Source organism: Rattus norvegicus, chromosome 4 (genome assembly GCF_036323735.1).
Source record: "Rattus norvegicus strain BN/NHsdMcwi chromosome 4, GRCr8, whole genome shotgun sequence".
NCBI lineage: Eukaryota > Metazoa > Chordata > Mammalia > Rodentia > Muridae > Rattus > Rattus norvegicus.
The window spans coordinates 147939469-147956773 of record NC_086022.1 but is presented as its reverse complement, the minus strand read 5'-3'; the positions used below and the strand labels follow the sequence as shown (position 1 = coordinate 147956773).

At 45.8% G+C, this 17305-nt stretch overlaps 1 protein-coding gene across 9 annotated transcripts in view; it reads right to left on the bottom strand.

Moving 5' to 3' along the window:
• Positions 1-14170, bottom strand: part of Mtmr14 (myotubularin related protein 14) — a 43046-nt gene extending 28876 nt beyond the window's left edge. For 5 of the 9 annotated variants that reach the window (XM_039107628.1, XM_063286085.1, XM_063286086.1 and 2 more), the window contains exons 1-3: positions 13881-14159; positions 11559-11707; positions 2739-2847 (exon numbers count right to left, since the gene is read on the bottom strand). In XM_039107628.1, coding sequence (XP_038963556.1) covers positions 2739-2847; positions 11559-11707; positions 13881-14036 — 414 coding nt within the window. In that variant the 5' untranslated portion in view covers positions 14037-14159. Of the gene's footprint in view, positions 1-2738; positions 2848-11462; positions 11708-13880 lie in introns of those variants that run through there. The other 4 variants (XM_006237024.5, NM_001107880.1, XM_006237026.4 and 1 more) reach the window with 4 other exon arrangements.
• Positions 14171-17305: the final 3135 nt, after the last annotated feature.

Here is a 17305-nt window from a genome sequence, read left to right as displayed (position 1 = left end):
AGCGCAAAGTCAATCTGAACCACATAACAAGTTAGGACAAAAACAAAAAACCAAACCAAGACAAATAAAACCCATAATTATCAAGGCGAATAGTGGCTATTATTACTTGGCTGCCTTTTTTCCTTTTTCCTTTAAACAGAGGCTGGAGGAATGGAAGCCAAGACCCTGTACATGCCAGGACAGTGCTCTGCAACTAAAGTAAATCCCCACCTTCTTCCTGACTCTTTACTCTCTCCTTATCATGGCAGGGATCACTCTGAGAGCTGAATTCGACAAGCTAAGCAACGCTATCTTTAGACTGTGTGTGTGTCTGCATGATGTGTATGTTTGTGGGACAGTGTAGACTGAGACGGGTTGCTTCGTTCTCCCTGCCCACCTTTATGTGAGCTCTGAAGATCAGACTCAGGCCTCCAGGCTTATACAGTGCTACCTTTCCTTACCCAGTAAGCCACTTGCTGACTTAGAAACTTTCATTGCACTAAAACGAATTGAAGATGTAAGGTGTCAGACCAGCTGAAGTTCATTTTTGAATTGGTCCCAAAACCTGCAGTTTAAAGTGGGTTTCTGGGCTGGAGAGATGGCTCAGCAGTTAAGAGCACTCTCTGCTCTTCCAGAGGTCCTGAGTTCAATCCCAAGCAACCACATAGTGGCTCACAAACCTCTAAAATGGGATCTGGTGCCCTCTTCTGGCACGCAGGTATACATGCAGATAGAGCACTCATGCATAAAATAAATAAATCTTAAAATAAAGTGGGTTTCTGAAAGATTAACAGAATACTATCTATGTAGGGTCATCACCCTACAAGGAAACAGAAGTAAAGTTGGCCCTACATGAAGTGGGTGCAGGAGGGAACCACTAGGTCTACTGTCTAGCTTTTGCTGGGGGTGAGAGCAGGCAAAACATAAGTAGCTGGGTATCACCTGGAACTGGCTGGGGGTTCTCAGAGATGTGGCCTGTTTGCACATCTGCTCTCCTGTGCTTGCTCCAAATACCTCTTAGTCCCCAGGACCCTGCCAGGGACACTACTGCTCCAGGGCAGCTTCTTCCCGAAGAGCATACTCGAATATGCAGATCCCTGCTGCAGTCTGTCCAGAAGCCCATGGAGAAGGGCGAGAGCTGAGCTTCCTGCTGGCCTAGGCAGAATGCACTACGGTGGGGTGCGGGGAGGGCTACCTAACCTTTTCTGGGTCTAAAAGCATCCACAAATCAGCTGAAATTGTCAACTATTGTGTGTGGCAGCACAACCTTGAAAGCTTTGGGAATCTCCTCCACATTTGCAATTGGATCCTGGAGATGGTGGTTAAGGCCAATCTGAGCTACAAAGTGAGATCCTGTCTCAAAGCAAAATAAGTCGGTAAAGTACTTGTGCAAGTATGAGAATGTTTTGGGTCCCCCAGCACCTTCATAAAAAGCCGGGTGTGGCTGTGCACGTCTATATACAATCCTAGCGCTACGAGGTCAAACAGCATATGGCTAGAGCTGACTGGCCAGAGCAGCACAGAGCACTCTAGTCCACATAGAGTCTCAGACAAGGAAGGGGAAAGGGATTGAGAAATGACACCCAACATTGGCCCCTAGCTTTTAAGCACTTATGTGCACACATGGGCCATGTATGTGCACACATTAAATAAATGGCAAGCTTGTGGCTCAGGCCTGTAGCCGTCCCAGTACCTAGGCTTGAGAGGCCTTGCTTCAGAGACCTGACGAGTAAAGGAAACTTGCTCCGATTTCACAATCCATTGATAGAGTAGGTCTGAATACTGTCCTATCTGTTAAAGAGTTTCAACCTGCAACATTCCTAAGGCACGAGGCTTAAAATGACCTGGAGTGGAAGTGAACTCTGATGGAAGCTGAAGGAATAGCCCAGGACTCGTGAGTGAGGCAGAGGAGGAGTGCTATGAGTTTAAGGGCAGCTGGGCTACTGAGCAAAACCCTGTTCTTCAAAAATAAATAACCAGGAGTAGCTTTGTATTCCCAAATGATAAAGTTCCACTCAAGCCTTTGCTTTAGCTCAGAGCTGAAATTATGTCACTGTCCCCCACACTGATGCATTTACAAGTCCACACCAGAGGTCAGAACAAAAGCATTTCTCATTCCTCTGTATAAGACACAAGGCTGCCCCCTGAACCTCTTGATCCTTCTGCCTCTACCTCTCAAGTAGTGGAATTCCAAGTGTGCACTACCATGCCGGACTCAAATCCAAGCTTTCTTGCTGTGTAAACTCGGTCAAGTTATTTAACCACTCTGAACCAAAAAATAATAAGACAAGTAAAACGAGATCACATTAGGGAGCTACCCTAACAGCCCTACTGAACACATGAACTGCGAAGGGTTGGGACTTTTGTCTGCTTTACAGGAATGACATCTCAAAGTCCTGAGACAAAGTACACATTCAATAAGTACATGGCTAATCACATGACTGAAAGAAGGGACAAACAGCAGAATACTACCTGATTTAATCTACTCTGCTGCAGAATAAGCTGAGGTCATACATGATAGGCAGTAGAAGCCAGGATCTGACCTACAATCTGGCTCTACAGCATGGGCAGGGAGGCCCTGGTGTTACACCCTTCCCTGTCTGAAATCTCCCTTCAGTCAGAAATGGTCCATTTCTCTGTTTCCCACACCGTGAGATGTCTATCAACCAACTGCCCTGCCTTATGCTGGGAGAGAACAAATTTTGCATGACGGTGACCAGAACAGGGGACAGCAAATGGTGCTGTTGAGTGGGCCTTACCTTGCCTTTAAACAGGATCACTGGGCAGACAAACCGGCCTCTGCACCTGGCCATCTTGCTTCGGTGAATGAGGTCTTGCAGCTTGTTCACCTGCACCGTGCTCTGAAACCTAGTACAGACAGAAGGATGAGGTCAGCCAGGCAGTAACACACGTGTGTCTGTTCACAAAGATGCAAAGGAGGCTTATGCATGCGTAAGATTGCCTAGAATTCTGTTTTTGCGTCAAGATCTCACTATGTAGTGGAGGCAGGCCTTGAATTTAGGTGTAACCCAGGCTAGCCTTAAACTCTATAGCCTAAGATAGCCTTGAATTTGTAGCAAACCTCTTAGTTCAGCTTCCCAAGTGCTAAGATCACAGACACGCTCCACCATGCCCAGTTTTACTCACTGAAAATTTAGCAAATGCCATTATTCCTAAATTTCAGATTACTGACATATCGAGTTTTTCAGGAAGAGAAAAAGAACTGTTAACTCTAAGTATTAAAATCCCAAGTTACCCTGATTTCAGAGCCTTTCCAATGGGGGTGGGGGGAGAAAGCCAAATCAAATTAGCTGGGTGTGGTGGTACACATTTGTAATCTCAACCCATGCAAAAGACTGAGACAGGAGGATTACTATAAACTCAAAGCCAGCCTGGGTGACATAGTGAGTTCAGGCCAGCCTGAGTCAACATAAAATTTTGTCTCAAAACAAGGGTCACATAGAAAATCCCCAATCAAACACAAACAAATGAAAAAATCCAAAAGGAAATGAGCGTCAGCAAGCTACACCAGCACCAAACAACACTTCCCTAAAAAACAAACAGCACTGGAGTGCGTGTGGTGCGTGATCAAGAGGATCACTAGCAAGCCTCACTCACAGGCATCCCAGCGAGGGAGGGCCAGGCTTAGTGAGACACCCTGCCTCTAAAGATGTGGTGGTACAGAACTGCAAGGCCTCTGCCTGCGCAGACACAGGTAAGCATTCACATCATACTCCACACATGGAGAAACGAGGGGCAGGGAAGTCATTGCCGTACAGCGAGCCCTCAGAAGGCAGGCAAGTGTTCTCCTTAAGGGACTGAGCTTTGAGCCAGCCTTACGGAAAGCTCAGTGCCCCTTCCGCATCCTGACCCTTGGAATGATCCTGTTACCACACAGCTCCTCAGGGCACATGCACCTTACACTGTTTCTGGAAAGCTAGGTCAGGAACACTCAGGGATCTGTGGCCCCTTTGTAAGTGAAGCTGGAGAGTAATGCAGATACTAAAAGTGCAGTCTTAGGCTGGTTGTATACACCTGTTCTCCGCATTCAGGAAGCAAGGGCAGGAGGATGGCTAAAAGTTCACAGCCAGGTTGCTCTACATATTGAGTGTCAGGTTACAAAAGAAGCCAGGTGGGATGACACACACCTTTAGTCCCAGCCCTCAGAAAACAGAGACAGGAGGGTCTCTTGAGTTAAAAGCAAGCCTGGCCAACAGAGCAAGTCCCAAGACAGCCAGAGTCACACAGAGACACAGAGCTGTGAGTACACGAATGCAACAGCTCTAGTGATTTTTTAAAATTCGACTTCAATTTTAGATGCTTCCACTTGACTGTAATTACACTCTCAAGCCATGGTTTAGAGACAGGAGCCTTTATATATTATCTTTCAAACTGAGCTGTGGAAGAGCTGGGCATAGTGACTGCTTCCAGAGGTCCTGAGTTCAAATCCCAGCAACCACATGGTAGCTCACAACCATCTGTAATGGGATCCGATGCCCTCTTCTGGTGTGTCTGAAGACAGCTACACCAGAATAAAATAAAATAAATAAATAAATACGTACATAAATATCTTAGGTGTTAAACGTATGTTTAAAAAATAAGTCAGGGGTTGGGGATTTAGCCCAGTGATAGAGCGCTTGCCTAGCAAGTGCAAGGCCCTAGGTTCCGTCCCTAGCTCTGAAGAAAAAAAAAAAAAGTCAGGAGAGTTGGGAAGAGAACTCCTATGAAGCCCCTTTCTTAGTAGCTTTTCTCACACCCATTTTTGCTCTGTAAAACCGCAAAAGAACCAAAGAGGTTTAAGAGGACAACCCCCTCCACCATGGCGTATTTTTCCAGGAGGTCAGATTTAAGATATAATCTTTGTTAATGGAATGCTGTTTCTTTGTAGGAGGAGGAAAATGACAAAGCTTTATGGGACCAGGGTGCATGTATCAAATCCTACAGACAGGTTGGCTCACCAGCAAATCCTGTAGCCGAGAAGCTGGATGCTGTTGCTCTCCCTGTCTTAGTTTCTCTATAACATATATAGACACTTAGTCCAAAACCAGTGCAACACTGAACTCTAGAACTGTGAAGCAGAGTGTATAGCACAGCTCCCAGTACCCAGCTTCCCAACTACCTGCTCACCATTCCCTTCTTTCAGCCTTGTCAGCACTGTCTGTCCACTGGCCTCTCAGCTAGTTCACAGCAGCTCCCTCTGAACCCAATCCCAGAACATGGGAAGCAAAGGCAGAAAAGTCAGGAGTTCTAGCCTTAACTGCACCATGTTTACAGCTACCTTGGGCTATATAAGACCCTATCCCAAAAACAAAAGGGGGGGCTGGTTAGTGATTACGAGCACTCCCTGCACAACTTTGATAGCCTAACTTTGGATTCTAGAACCTGTATCAAGCTGGGCATCATCTCACGTGCCCCTGTAATCCCAGAATTGCTGGGGGCAGGGCAGGACTCATGAGGTTTACTGGCCGCCAGCCTAGCTGGAAAGAGCTCTCATTCAGGGAGAAAGAGCTCTCATTCTCCAAAGGAATAAGGCGGAGCGTGCTAGGTGAATATGCAGTGTTCTCTGGCCTTCATGCCTGGGCACAGGTATGTGCACGACCCCCAATTTGCACCTATACCACACACATATACTATATTCACACTTTTTTTAGGTTATAGAAACAGAACTGGACATGGTAATGCATACTTGTAATCCTAGGACTTAAGAGGTGGACACAGGGGGCTGGGGATTTAGCTCAGTGGTAGAGCGCTTACCTAGGAAGCGCAAGGCCCTGGGTTCTGTCCCCAGCTCCGAAAAAAAGAACCAAAAAAAAAAAAAAAAAAAAAAAAAGAGGTGGACACAGGAAGGTCAGTAATTCAAGGTCATCTTGACTCTATATACAATTCAAGGCCAGGTTGGACCATGTGTTATCCTGTCTCAAAAACCAAAAGGAAAACAAAAATCTTGCATCAGATTCTCCTAAGTTGCATTCAGCAAGTCCTCCTAAAAGTTAGCACAGAAGGCTGAAGCAGGAGTTCCAGGTCAGCTGGTGCTACACCGTATGAGACCCCCACCACACACCAACAGAGACAGGACCAGCACAGGTTACTCTCTGAACTGACTTTGTTTTGCTGCTATTGAGACAGTGCCTCACTATGTCCTCCAGACTGTCCTCAGGTTCAAAATCCTGCCTCAGCCTCCCACAGACTGGGATTATGCCTGGATTCTGAGTTCTTTTACTGTAAGAACATTCATTTTCTATTACACTAGGATCTTGGCTTCTCTGCCTGGCCATGACTCAAAGAACCAGTTCCGTTTCTGCTTCCTCACTAGTTCCTGTTTTTAATCTGTCACTTGCCAGTGAATTGTCTGGCCTATGGCTGACCACACCTGAATGAACACTATATGCTTATACATCTGTATCTACAACCCAGTAGTGAGATTTATTTCCTTTGTTATTTATTTGCTACTGGGGACTGAACCCAGGGCTTGTCCCTGAGGTAGATCTCTAGCCCTTCTTTCGGTATTAATTGAATTATTTAATTGGTTTTTAGTCTTCATGATCATCACTTGCTCACAAAACTATTTTTAAGCTTTTTTCCAACGTCTTAGTGAGGATACAGTGGCCCACACTATTCTCTGAGCTTCATCATGCCATCCAAGGACGATAAGAAGATAGATGCTGGAAAGTCGACCAATAAGGAAGACTCAGTAAATAAATCTGGTGGCAAGGCCAAAAAAAAAAAAAAAAAAAAGGCGGTCCAAAGGCAAAGTTCAGGAGAAGCTGAACAATCTACTCCTGTTTGCCAATGCTGCTGCAACAAACTGTAAGGAACTGCTCAACCATGAGCTTATTACTCCAGCTGCGGTCTCCAAGAGACTGAAGACTCATGGTTCAGGGTTCTGAACGCCCTTCAGGAGGTCCTTAGCAATAGATTTATCAAGCTGGTTTCAGAGCACAGAGCCTGAGTAACTGACACCAGAAACGCAGAGCGGAGACTCCCCTGTTGCTGGTGAAGATACATGAACAGGTCCAATCAGCTGTCCACTTGGGAAAGTAAAATTCTATTTAATCAAGTGAAAAAAAAAAAACCCTATTTTTAAAGCATGGTTGGGTAATAAATGACCACAATCTTACTACTCTGGAGGCTGAGGCAGGAGGAGTGGGTGTGTGCATTAGGAATGTTGAACAGGTTTAGGAAAGCTTACCAGAACTGATGAGGCAACAGGACTTTCTGTTTCTGTTGGTGGTGGTGTTTTCTTTGTTTGTTTGCTTGATTTGTTTTTAATTGTTGGGTGTTTGTTTCTTTGGTTTTTCACAACAAGGTCTCTCTGTGTAGCCCTGGCTGTCCTGGAACTCGGTAGACCACGTTGGCCTCAAACTCAAGAGATCCACCTGCCTCTACCTCTCAAGTGTTGGGATTAAAGGCATGTACTGCCACTGCCGCCTCTGCCGCCGCCGCTACTGCTGCCGCCAGCACCACCCACCTACCAGGCATGCTTATTTTTTTTTTAAAGCCTTTTAAAAAGATTCTATTTGTATTGGGAGGAAGGGAGGAGGAGGAATGAACACGGAGGCATACATCATGGTGCATGGTGGTCAAAGGACAACTGAGGACCTAATGCCTTGTTTGTAAGCACGGATCTCTCATTTTTGCCACCATGCTACATGATCGAGCTTCTGGTGAATCCTGTCTTCACTCCATCTTGTCACTGGAGCTCTGGGGTTACAGATGTTGAGTGCTCACCCCCACCTCACTTCTTACCAAGGGTTCAGGTGGTCAGGACTGCTGTTTACCTGCTCAGACATCTCACTGTTCCCCTGCTCAGACATCTCACCAGCTCTGAATTTTTTTTTTTTTTTTTTTTTTTTTTTGTGGTGGTGCGGGGACCATTTCACACTCTGGCCCAGGCTGGCCTGGAACTCACAACAAGCCTGTCTCAGTCTCCAGGGTGAGTTACTAACCCGCCAATACTTTCCCCTTGCTCAGGCTCTTTGAAGGCTGCCAGTGCTTAGTTACACCCACCAGGACTTCACCACTGGGACTTCACCTGGGAGATTCTTGGGGTCCACCACACAGAGGCAGCTCAGCAAACATTCAGAGCAAACCCTCTGGCCCTCCTCAACAGAATAGGGGAGGTTTCTTAACAAGACCAGGCCACTTTCTGAATTGAGTTACATCCTGTTTAACTCAGTCTAAATCACGTCTCACGAACACTTAGGCATGCAGTCATATTTCTTCCTATCCAACTATACCCAAATTCTCTTCCTTTCAACAAATACTCATTGTCAACTAATGTCACTTCAGTATAATATAATGACCACGCAAGAAGTGAAAACTTGGGGTTGGGGATTTAGCTCAGTGGTAGAGTGCTTGCCTAGGAAGCGCAAGGCCCTGGGTTCGGTCCCCAACTCCAAAAAAAAAGAACCAAAAAAAAAAAAAAAAAGTGAAAACTTACTACTAACTCTAAAGCAGGGCATGCAGACACCTCCCTGAGATTCTAGCTATGTTAAGGCAAGAGGAGTCTGAGTGTAAGGTCAGCCTAAAAAACTCAGCCAAGACCCCCTCTCAAAAAGAAAAAGGGAGAGCCTAGTGGTGGTGGTTCATGCCTTTAATCTCAGCACTCGGGAGGCAGAGGCAGGAAGATCTATTAATTTGAGGCCAACCTTGTCTACAGAGAGAGTTCTAGGACAGCCAGGGCTGTACAGAAAAACGCTGTCTGGGAAAAAAGAAAAGAAAAAAGGAAGCGGGGGAGGGGGAGAGAATATGCACTGCTCTTCACGAGGACGTAAATTCTGCTCCTAACATACATAAGGTAGCATTGTGTTCTTTTCCTGGAGAGTGAGACCCTCATGGGCAAGGTAACAGTAAAGAAAAGGCAGACAAGTGGACAGGGGAATCATTCTGCTTACTGGCTCTTTGGTAAAGGGAAATTGCCTCTCTGGGCTTCAACTTTTTTCTCTGCAGAATACAGGTGATACTATATTTTTCATAGGTGACATGCAGGGAAGTTTGTGAAGTCCTAACTCATGACAATCGGAGAGCAATCAATTAATCACTCCTCTTCCCCCTCAACACAGGGTCTCATAGTCCAGGCTTGTATCAGACTTACCTTGTAGCTAAGAATGATGTAGTCAGTTCTCTCCTGGGATGGCAAGCACGTACCTCAATGGCCAGTTTACAGAGTGCTAAGGACTTAACCCAGGAGCTTCATGTATGCTAAAAACAAGTACTCTAGCAATGAGCTATTATCAACCCCTAGAAATTCTTCTCTTTAATGCTAGAATGAATAAGCACTAAACATGTTTCTTTCAGGACAAGCAACCAACTATAACTGAGAGCATATTAGAGAGTCCTGAATCTTGGCCCCACCTCTGAGGTAGTGAATCAGATTCTGTAGTAACAAGATCCCTTGGTGGTTCACTCACATGAATGCTATCAGAGGGCAGAGGTTAAGTGCCACACAGCACTCATGAGAATTAAAAAGGGGGTATGGGGTTTGGTAAGACATGGTGGACACTTCTAACTACCTCTTGGGTTATGTAAGCAGAAGGTTCATGAGTTCAAGGCCAGCCTTAGTAACATGGATGACAATATTGGTAGCAAGCGACAGAGAGAGAGCAAGTGAGAGATGGCTACAGCCTGACTGACTGACTGTAGCTACAAGACTATAAAAGGCTAAGTTTCCCTACCATTGGAAGGGAAGTTAGAGAACAACTAAGGAAGGTGCTGTAATGAAGCAAAGCCCTTCAGCCCTAGAAATGCCTAAGATGTGATCGCATTCTGGGATCTTCACAGAAAGTAATCTACTAATTTTTTTCAAGAGATGGGCACTCTTCTAGATATCCCTTCACACATAAGAAATAAAGGCTTCAGTCTTAAACGCCTCCGACCACGCTGTTCATCTACTTATAAACATCTCTCTCCAAATCTGGCTATAGAATATAAGGCATCTAAGGAGGTCTGAGAATGCAGAATGTGGAAACTGCTTTGGAAGGTCCAAGAGGGGATCCTGGAGTCTATCGTCTTCTGTTGTGCACACGTGTTACTGATGAAACGCACTACACCCATTGCACATTCCACAAGTCCACGCTTCTTGGCAAATCAATTCTACACTGAGTTGAGCGTGGTGGTTCACATCTGTAATCTCAGCACACAGGAAGCTGAGGTGAGTTGATAAAGCCAGTCAGAACTACAACGTGAAACCTTGTCTCAAAGCAAACAAAAAAAAAACCAAAAACAAACCAAATATGAGGAAGCAAGGAAAGGGAAAGGAAGAAAAGTGTGAAGGGAAGGAGGAGAAAGAAGTAAATAGCAGGGCAAAGAAAGGAAAGAAAAAGTCTATTCAAAAGTCGTCCCTGAGAACTTTGGGGAAACACTGATGCACAGGCTCTCTTATCAGGAAGCCATGATTCCCCACCGGGGATCAACCATCCTCTAGGTCTGCCTACAGCAGCACTTCTCAACTCTTTCCACACACATGAATTACTTAGGCATCTTATGCTGAGCTTTTGATCCATGGCTCTAAAGCCCAGGAGCCCACGCTTCCCCCAATGTCTTGGGAGACAATGGCTTTGCTTTGGGCTTACCTACTGGAGCTTACCCACTACCCTCACTTACAGGACGAAGATTATATAGCAGCTCCTGGAACATCCTAAAGACTGACAGAAAGCAAGGACCTTAAGGGAAGAACTAGGAACAAACACGGGGCCTCAGTTTTGTGAATTATTCATGCCAAAGAACCACAACCTTTACTACCTGATGAGATATTCCTGTATCATGCGTTTCAAGTCTGCCCTGCTGTGAACTGTTACTCTATGTGGAGCACTAAAGCCTGGGTCACACGTCAGTGTACATGGTAGCTCTTATTTTTAATTCTTACAACAAACACATCAGGCTTGCATTCCACAATTTATCATCAGGAACTACACAAGCCACTTTTCTAGAATTTTAATTAGTCCTTGCCAACCTTAATTATGAGGAGGCCAGGAACTACCAAAGAAAAATTAAAGACAAAGAATGAGTGAATAACTTGCCTAGCTTTAGTTACAGAGTCAGAAAATGGACAAGCAGTGTGACTAGGTTCTGAAGAGATACACATGGGAAACATTCCTAAGCCTGGCTTGAAAGCTGGGCATGGTGGCTCAGCCCGTAACTCAGCACACAGGCAGCAGAGGCAGGAGCAGCAGAAGTTAAAGATCATTCTCTGGTCACACAGTGAGCACATGGTCAACTCAGGCTACAGGATACCCTACCTCAATAAAATGCAGTCTATCTTGATATGTCATCATTCCTTCTAAGTACACCTACTAAAGACAAATAAGATGGCACTGAAGTTGTTCTGAGAGCGGAAGTATGTCTGTTGACTTAGGTCAACAAAGTCAGACAGACAGCCGGAAGAGCTCCAGGGCTGGGACTCCCCACTTCTCATCTTAAGTTGTACCACTTGGCCAATCAAAGTCAACCCTTAAGTAAATAAAGATGCCAGGAACTAGCCCCACCTGGGGAAAGTGAGCATGCCCTGCCCAGGTTCCGGACCCTGGGGATGAGCCTCTGAGTTCTACCGGACATGCACACTACAGTCACAGGATGCTCACGTGTCTTTCTCTTTCTCAGAACTCTCATACTCCAGGAATACGATGTGGCGGGGGTAGTGGCCGCAGATATCACCATTCACATTTGGAATCACGCTGAAACAGTAGTCACGGCCAAATAGCTCCAGACATCTCTTCTCAATGAGTTCAACCTGCATAGAGAAGGAGACTTGAGCCTGAAAAGAATTCTTGGGTTCTGAGGTCGTGAACCATTAAGTGGCCCATGATACAAAGAGGCCACTGGAAGTAAGTGACATTATCATTCAAGGCTGGGAGGAGACATGATGCTGGGCCACAGGCTCGTCCATGTTGACTCACATGTGGTAAACTTCAGACGGTACCTAAACCCAACATCCACACCACACGTAAGACTGTGTGTAGTCAGTGTGGAGACATTCTACCATCCATGGGATGAAAGACTGTTTGTAGATGTGGTGGTACATACATGTACCCCAGCTGAAGGCAGAAACAGTAGGGTTAAGAATTCACAGCCAGGATGGGCTACATAGTAAGACCTTGTCCCAAAAACCAAAGCAACAGTAACTCTTGCTCTAGGTTACCACTGTAGCATTAACACATCATGTTCCTTTAACACCAGATGACTTTTTCTGTTCTACAGCCCCAGACTAGTATATGAAGCTCCAGTCAGCTGGCAGGATGGCTCACAACTACAATCCTAGTACGTGGGATGTTAAAGCAAGAGGATGAGGAGTTCTAAGCCAGTCTGGAGATAGATATATATCAAGATCATGTCTCAACAATTCCTACAAAAAGAAGCTCTAGTCAGCAAAATCAGTAAAAGCTGCAGACAGCTGTCTCTTTACATACCATCTGCTTATAAAACTGAAGGCAAGGCTCCCTCTAAAATTAATCCTGTTGTTCACAGTTCAGTGAAAAGCCCACTGGAAGAAAAGCTTATACCCTGTACCACATGAAGGACTTGCAGGGATCATGAAGCCTGGAGCAGTATTAAGACTGGTTGTGGTGAAAGCAAGGTTTAACTTGTAAAACTCTAATCTTCACAGACATTAAGAGGGAAGTGAGATCCATCAAAATCACATACACCTCCCATAACCACTCAAGAGATTCCCCTTGAAGTCAAGCATGGTAGCTCACAGGTGTATGTAGTACTTGGGAGGCTAAGGCAGGAGGATTATTAGTTACAACCCATCCTGGGATAATGACTGTGAGGCCAAGCCAGAGCCACAGACAAAAGACCATGCTTCAAAACACAAGATTGGTGATGTATCTCAGCTGGTAGAATGCTTGCCTGGCATGCATAAAAACCTGTGTTCAGTCTCCAGTACCGTATAAACCAAGCATGAAGGTAAACACCTGTAACCCCATCCCCTAGAAGTGGAGACAGGAGGATCAGAAGTGTATGACTGGCCTTGTTTGGATAAGTTAACAAATTTCTGCCTCCCCAGAAATTGTGATTAAAGAGAATCTAAGACCAGAAATCTTTGTGTTTAACAAGAGCTCCAAATGATGCTAAGTATAATCTGAAAGGTACTTGGTCATCTGGTGAGATAACACAACATCATTACTGATCTGTCTTAGGTTACCTCAGAGATTAATAGAAGATGCTCCCCTACAGCATGTCCCAGCCCCTAGGTAACCTCTGGGGCAATGCCAGTTTCATAGCCCAGTATAGGTAAAGCTGTCACACTGGGAAGAGAAAAGGGTAGGGTCTTCCAGTGCTGGGGTGAGTATGCTTCAACCACACCAGAAGCTTTCTTCTCAGGCCTGGTGATTAGGGCAGAGGGAAATTCCCAGGGTGGGGGGACAATGACAGGGACTTCTTTCTGATAAAAAGGAACAGAAAGGAGTGTGGGTTGTCTTATTGCTCTACAGGAAAGGAAAGGGAAGGGACTAAGTCATGCTGGCACCTTATATGGAGGTGACACACTCCGCTGTTCTCTGGGCTCCATAATGCCATATTACTTCAGGCACCTATTCTGATCTTGAGGGGTTTGCCTTTTTTTTTTTTTTTAACCTATTGGTAACACCTCCTAGGCTTACGAAGAGTAGTAGTCTTCTCTAGTTCCTATTGTCTAACCTTTGCACCTGGCCCACAACTCCGACCCTTGACCTCCAAACCCCTTGTCTAAAACACCCCCCCCCCAAGCCCACAAAGAGCCTGGGTCCTCCTCTTTGATGTTAAGCTGGATCCTTACTCTCCAAGTCCACATCCTGGATAAGGTTCCTCTCCTGTGCCTTTACAAGGAGGTCTCCTTCCAGCTCTCCTCCCATCCCTAATCACAGTCTTCCCTCAGTAACTCAGGCCAGGGACCAGTTCCAGGTCGTTGCACCTCTGGGGCTCACCTTAGAGCCGCTCTTCCCGCCGCTGTCCTTGGCACGGTACTGAGTCCGGGAGAACTCCTCCAGCAGCTCCCAGAGCCCCGGCTCCTGAGGCGGCGGGCTGCCTGAAGAGGCAGTGGAACCCGCCGAGGCGGCGGCGGCGGCCCGAGCACCCGCCATGCACAGCCTCAAGTCCCCTCAGGGCGCCTTCACCCAACCCATGGCACCTGAAGCTCGGACTCGGGCTCTAAAACCTCCTGAACCGACTCAGCCGCCGCCTTCTTCTTCCACTTCCGGCCCCGCCCCACCTCTCCGGATGTTTACTCCTGCCGCGGCCAATCAGAGACTGGAGTTCGTGCCCGGCCCACAGGTTCCCGGCCCACCCCTGACGCGGAGGGATCCAAATGGCCTCACGGCGGGGGCCGCGCTCCGCCCAAGGGGTTTCCCCCGGGGAAGCCGGGCTAAACCACTACGGCTGCGGGAGGGGGAACGGCAGGAACCATTGGAGCGAGGAGAGGAAGGAACCGCCAGAGGCCTGAGTTAGTGCTCACAACCAGAAGAGCTGCAAGAATTAAAACTGCGTTTCAAACAGCACTTTTCTTCCGCTGCTGTTATGGACGTCCCTGCCAGTATAGCGTGGCCCATCATCCTATTTATTGAGGAAGGTGTTTGAAAAAATGCCTTCTTTTTAAAAAAAATTTTAAAAGGATTTTCTAACAGGTGCCAGTAGGCAAACGCTGGAGGATGAAGCATGAGAATCAGGCTTTTGAGACTAGCCTAGACCACACCTTAAATTTTTTTTTTAAATGTTTACAAAAATGTAGATAATAGAGTAATGTTCTTTCATTTTTCTATTAGCTGCTTTCATCATTAATCAACACATGCTGATCTCCTGCTCAATGCTTCCCTGTCTAGGGAATTATATTTTATTTGTGTATTGGGCTGTTGTTTGTTTTGTTTGTTGTGGGAAATTATTTGTGATATAGCCAAGGCTAGCCTTGAACTCCTGACTCACCTGCCTCCACTTTTCCTGTGTGGAGAATCTCAAATGTCAGTACAACCCCCCTAGAAGGGTTAGTTTCAGAAGATAATGTGTGCTGTCTGCCTCCAAGTATCACTGTTGGGAGAGAAGGGGTCAAGGCCTCTCAATATTGTATATCTGAGGTAGAATTGCCCACATGGCCATCAGTCAGACAGTCGGTTAAGCTATAACTTACGTTCTAAGAAAACACTCAAAACAAAACTAATGCTATTGAGACATAGTAAGTTAGCATTGTTTCTTAATTAAAATATTCATTTTCTTAGATTTGCAAAGAAATCTAAGTGACACAAACCACAACCCCCACTGATTGTCAGTCACTCCTCATGTTCAATTAGGTGATCTTTGTCCTGAGTTCTAATACTGTAAATTAGTTTTCCCTTTTGAGCAGGATGGTCAAATAGAATCGAAATATGCATTTTTAATATTGTTTAGTCATGTCCTCTAAACTGTGATGATTATTCTTTCTTACAAACTTGGGAAAGGGATCTTCAATTGAGTAATGGCCTCCACCAGACTGGCCTCTGGGCATGTCCGTGGGGCATTTTCTTGATTGCTAATTGATGGAGAGGGAGGTGTCAACTTTGGAGAGGTGGCCTGGGTTGTGGATGAAAGCTGGCTGAGCAAGCCACAGGGAACAAGCTGGTAAGCAGTGTTTATTTCTCCACGGCCTCTCCTTCAGTTCCTGCCTGCAGGTTCCTGCTTGAGTTCCTGTCTTGCCTGATGGTCCTCGATCATGGGTTGTGACATGACAGTGTGAGCCCGGTAAACATCTTCTCAGGTTGTTTTGTTTTTTACCATAGCGACAAAAGTAGAACATACATAATGTCTTGACGACTTTCCTAGCCAGTCACAATGGACTTTCCTACACCTGTGATTGCAGCCTTCAGAAAGCTGAGGCAAAAGATAAAGGACCAGCTACACTACTAATGTAAGACTCACTCTCAAAAAATCTGTTGCTATCAGTTATTTTGTAGATATTTTTGGTAAATACACAGCCGTGTGTGTGTGTGTGTGTGTGTGTGTGTGTGTGTGTGTGTGTGTGTGTGTAATGCTATCTTACTAGCCCTACTAACTGGGCTTTTATAAAAAAAGCAACCATCTTCCCTCCCACCCTTCTTCCATTCCACAGGGTCTTATGTAGCCCAGGATGGCCCCAAGGTCCCTGTGAAGCTGAGGATCACACGTCTCTGCCTCTACCTCTTGAGTAGATACAACGTGTACTAACATGCCTAGTTTAGCAGTGCTGGAGACCTTTGCAACTCAAACCTAAGGCTTGAATAAGATAGGCAAACATTCTACCATCTGAGCTCCACATAGCTCCTCTTTTAATTTTGGTAACAGAATCTCACTATATTACCAAGACTGGCAATAGACTCTGGAGCTCCAAGAATCTTCCTGCCTCAGTCTCTAGGTAAGAATAGAATCTGGCCAAAAGTCAAGCTTATCAGGTTGAAATATAGAATACATACTTATGAATACACACCCACTTTAGTTGTGACTGTTGACAAAGTATAAAATCCTCATTCGGAGATGCTGAGCATTTATGTCACCCCAGAAAGCACCCTAATCCTCTGCCGGTTGGCCTCACTCAGCTCCACCTCCAGAAGGCCACTGATTCGCTTTCTGTCACTAGACATTCCTATAAATGGAATCAGACAACGTGTCCTCTCCTGCATCTGGCTTCTTGGGCAGAGTTAATTTTGGTTTTAATTTGCATATCCCTGATTAATGAAGCTGATCACCTTTTCCATATTTATTGCTGATTTGAATATTCTCTCTTGGGTGCTTGTAAACATCTTTTGCCCACTTTTCTTTCCTCCTCCCCTCCCCTCCCCTCTTCATTTTGCTTTCTTTGGGGATCATGGGCATAGACTCGCTATGCATCCCCAGGTTGGCCTGGAATTCACTGTGTAGTCCTGGACAGGAAATGCCTCTCTCTCCAGCATTCAGGAGGTTGAGGCAAGAGCTCGAGACGTAAGGCCTGCCTGGGATACCCAGTGAGTTCCAGGCTAGCATTCAGGTGCCATCATGTCTAATTCCCCACTATTTTCTTTCTTTTTTTTTTTCTTTTTTTTTGGAGCTGGGGACCGAACCCAGGGCCTTCCGCTTGCTAGGCAAGCGCTCTACCACTGAGCTAAATCCCCAACCCCGCTCCCCACTATTTTCAAAACTTGACTTAAAAGTATTTTTGAAATGGGGTTTCATGTATATGAAACTTGATAATCTTGAACTCCTGGTCTTCTGGCCTCTGCTTCCTGAGAGCTGGGATTGCATGCTCTGTTCTGCAATGCTGGGAGGGAGCCGAGAACATCCTGCAAGCTTGCAAGCTAAGCAAAGACTACACCAACTGAGCTACATCTCAGTCCCTGAAGGTTTGCGCTTAGTGTAAATTAGAAGTAAAGGAATT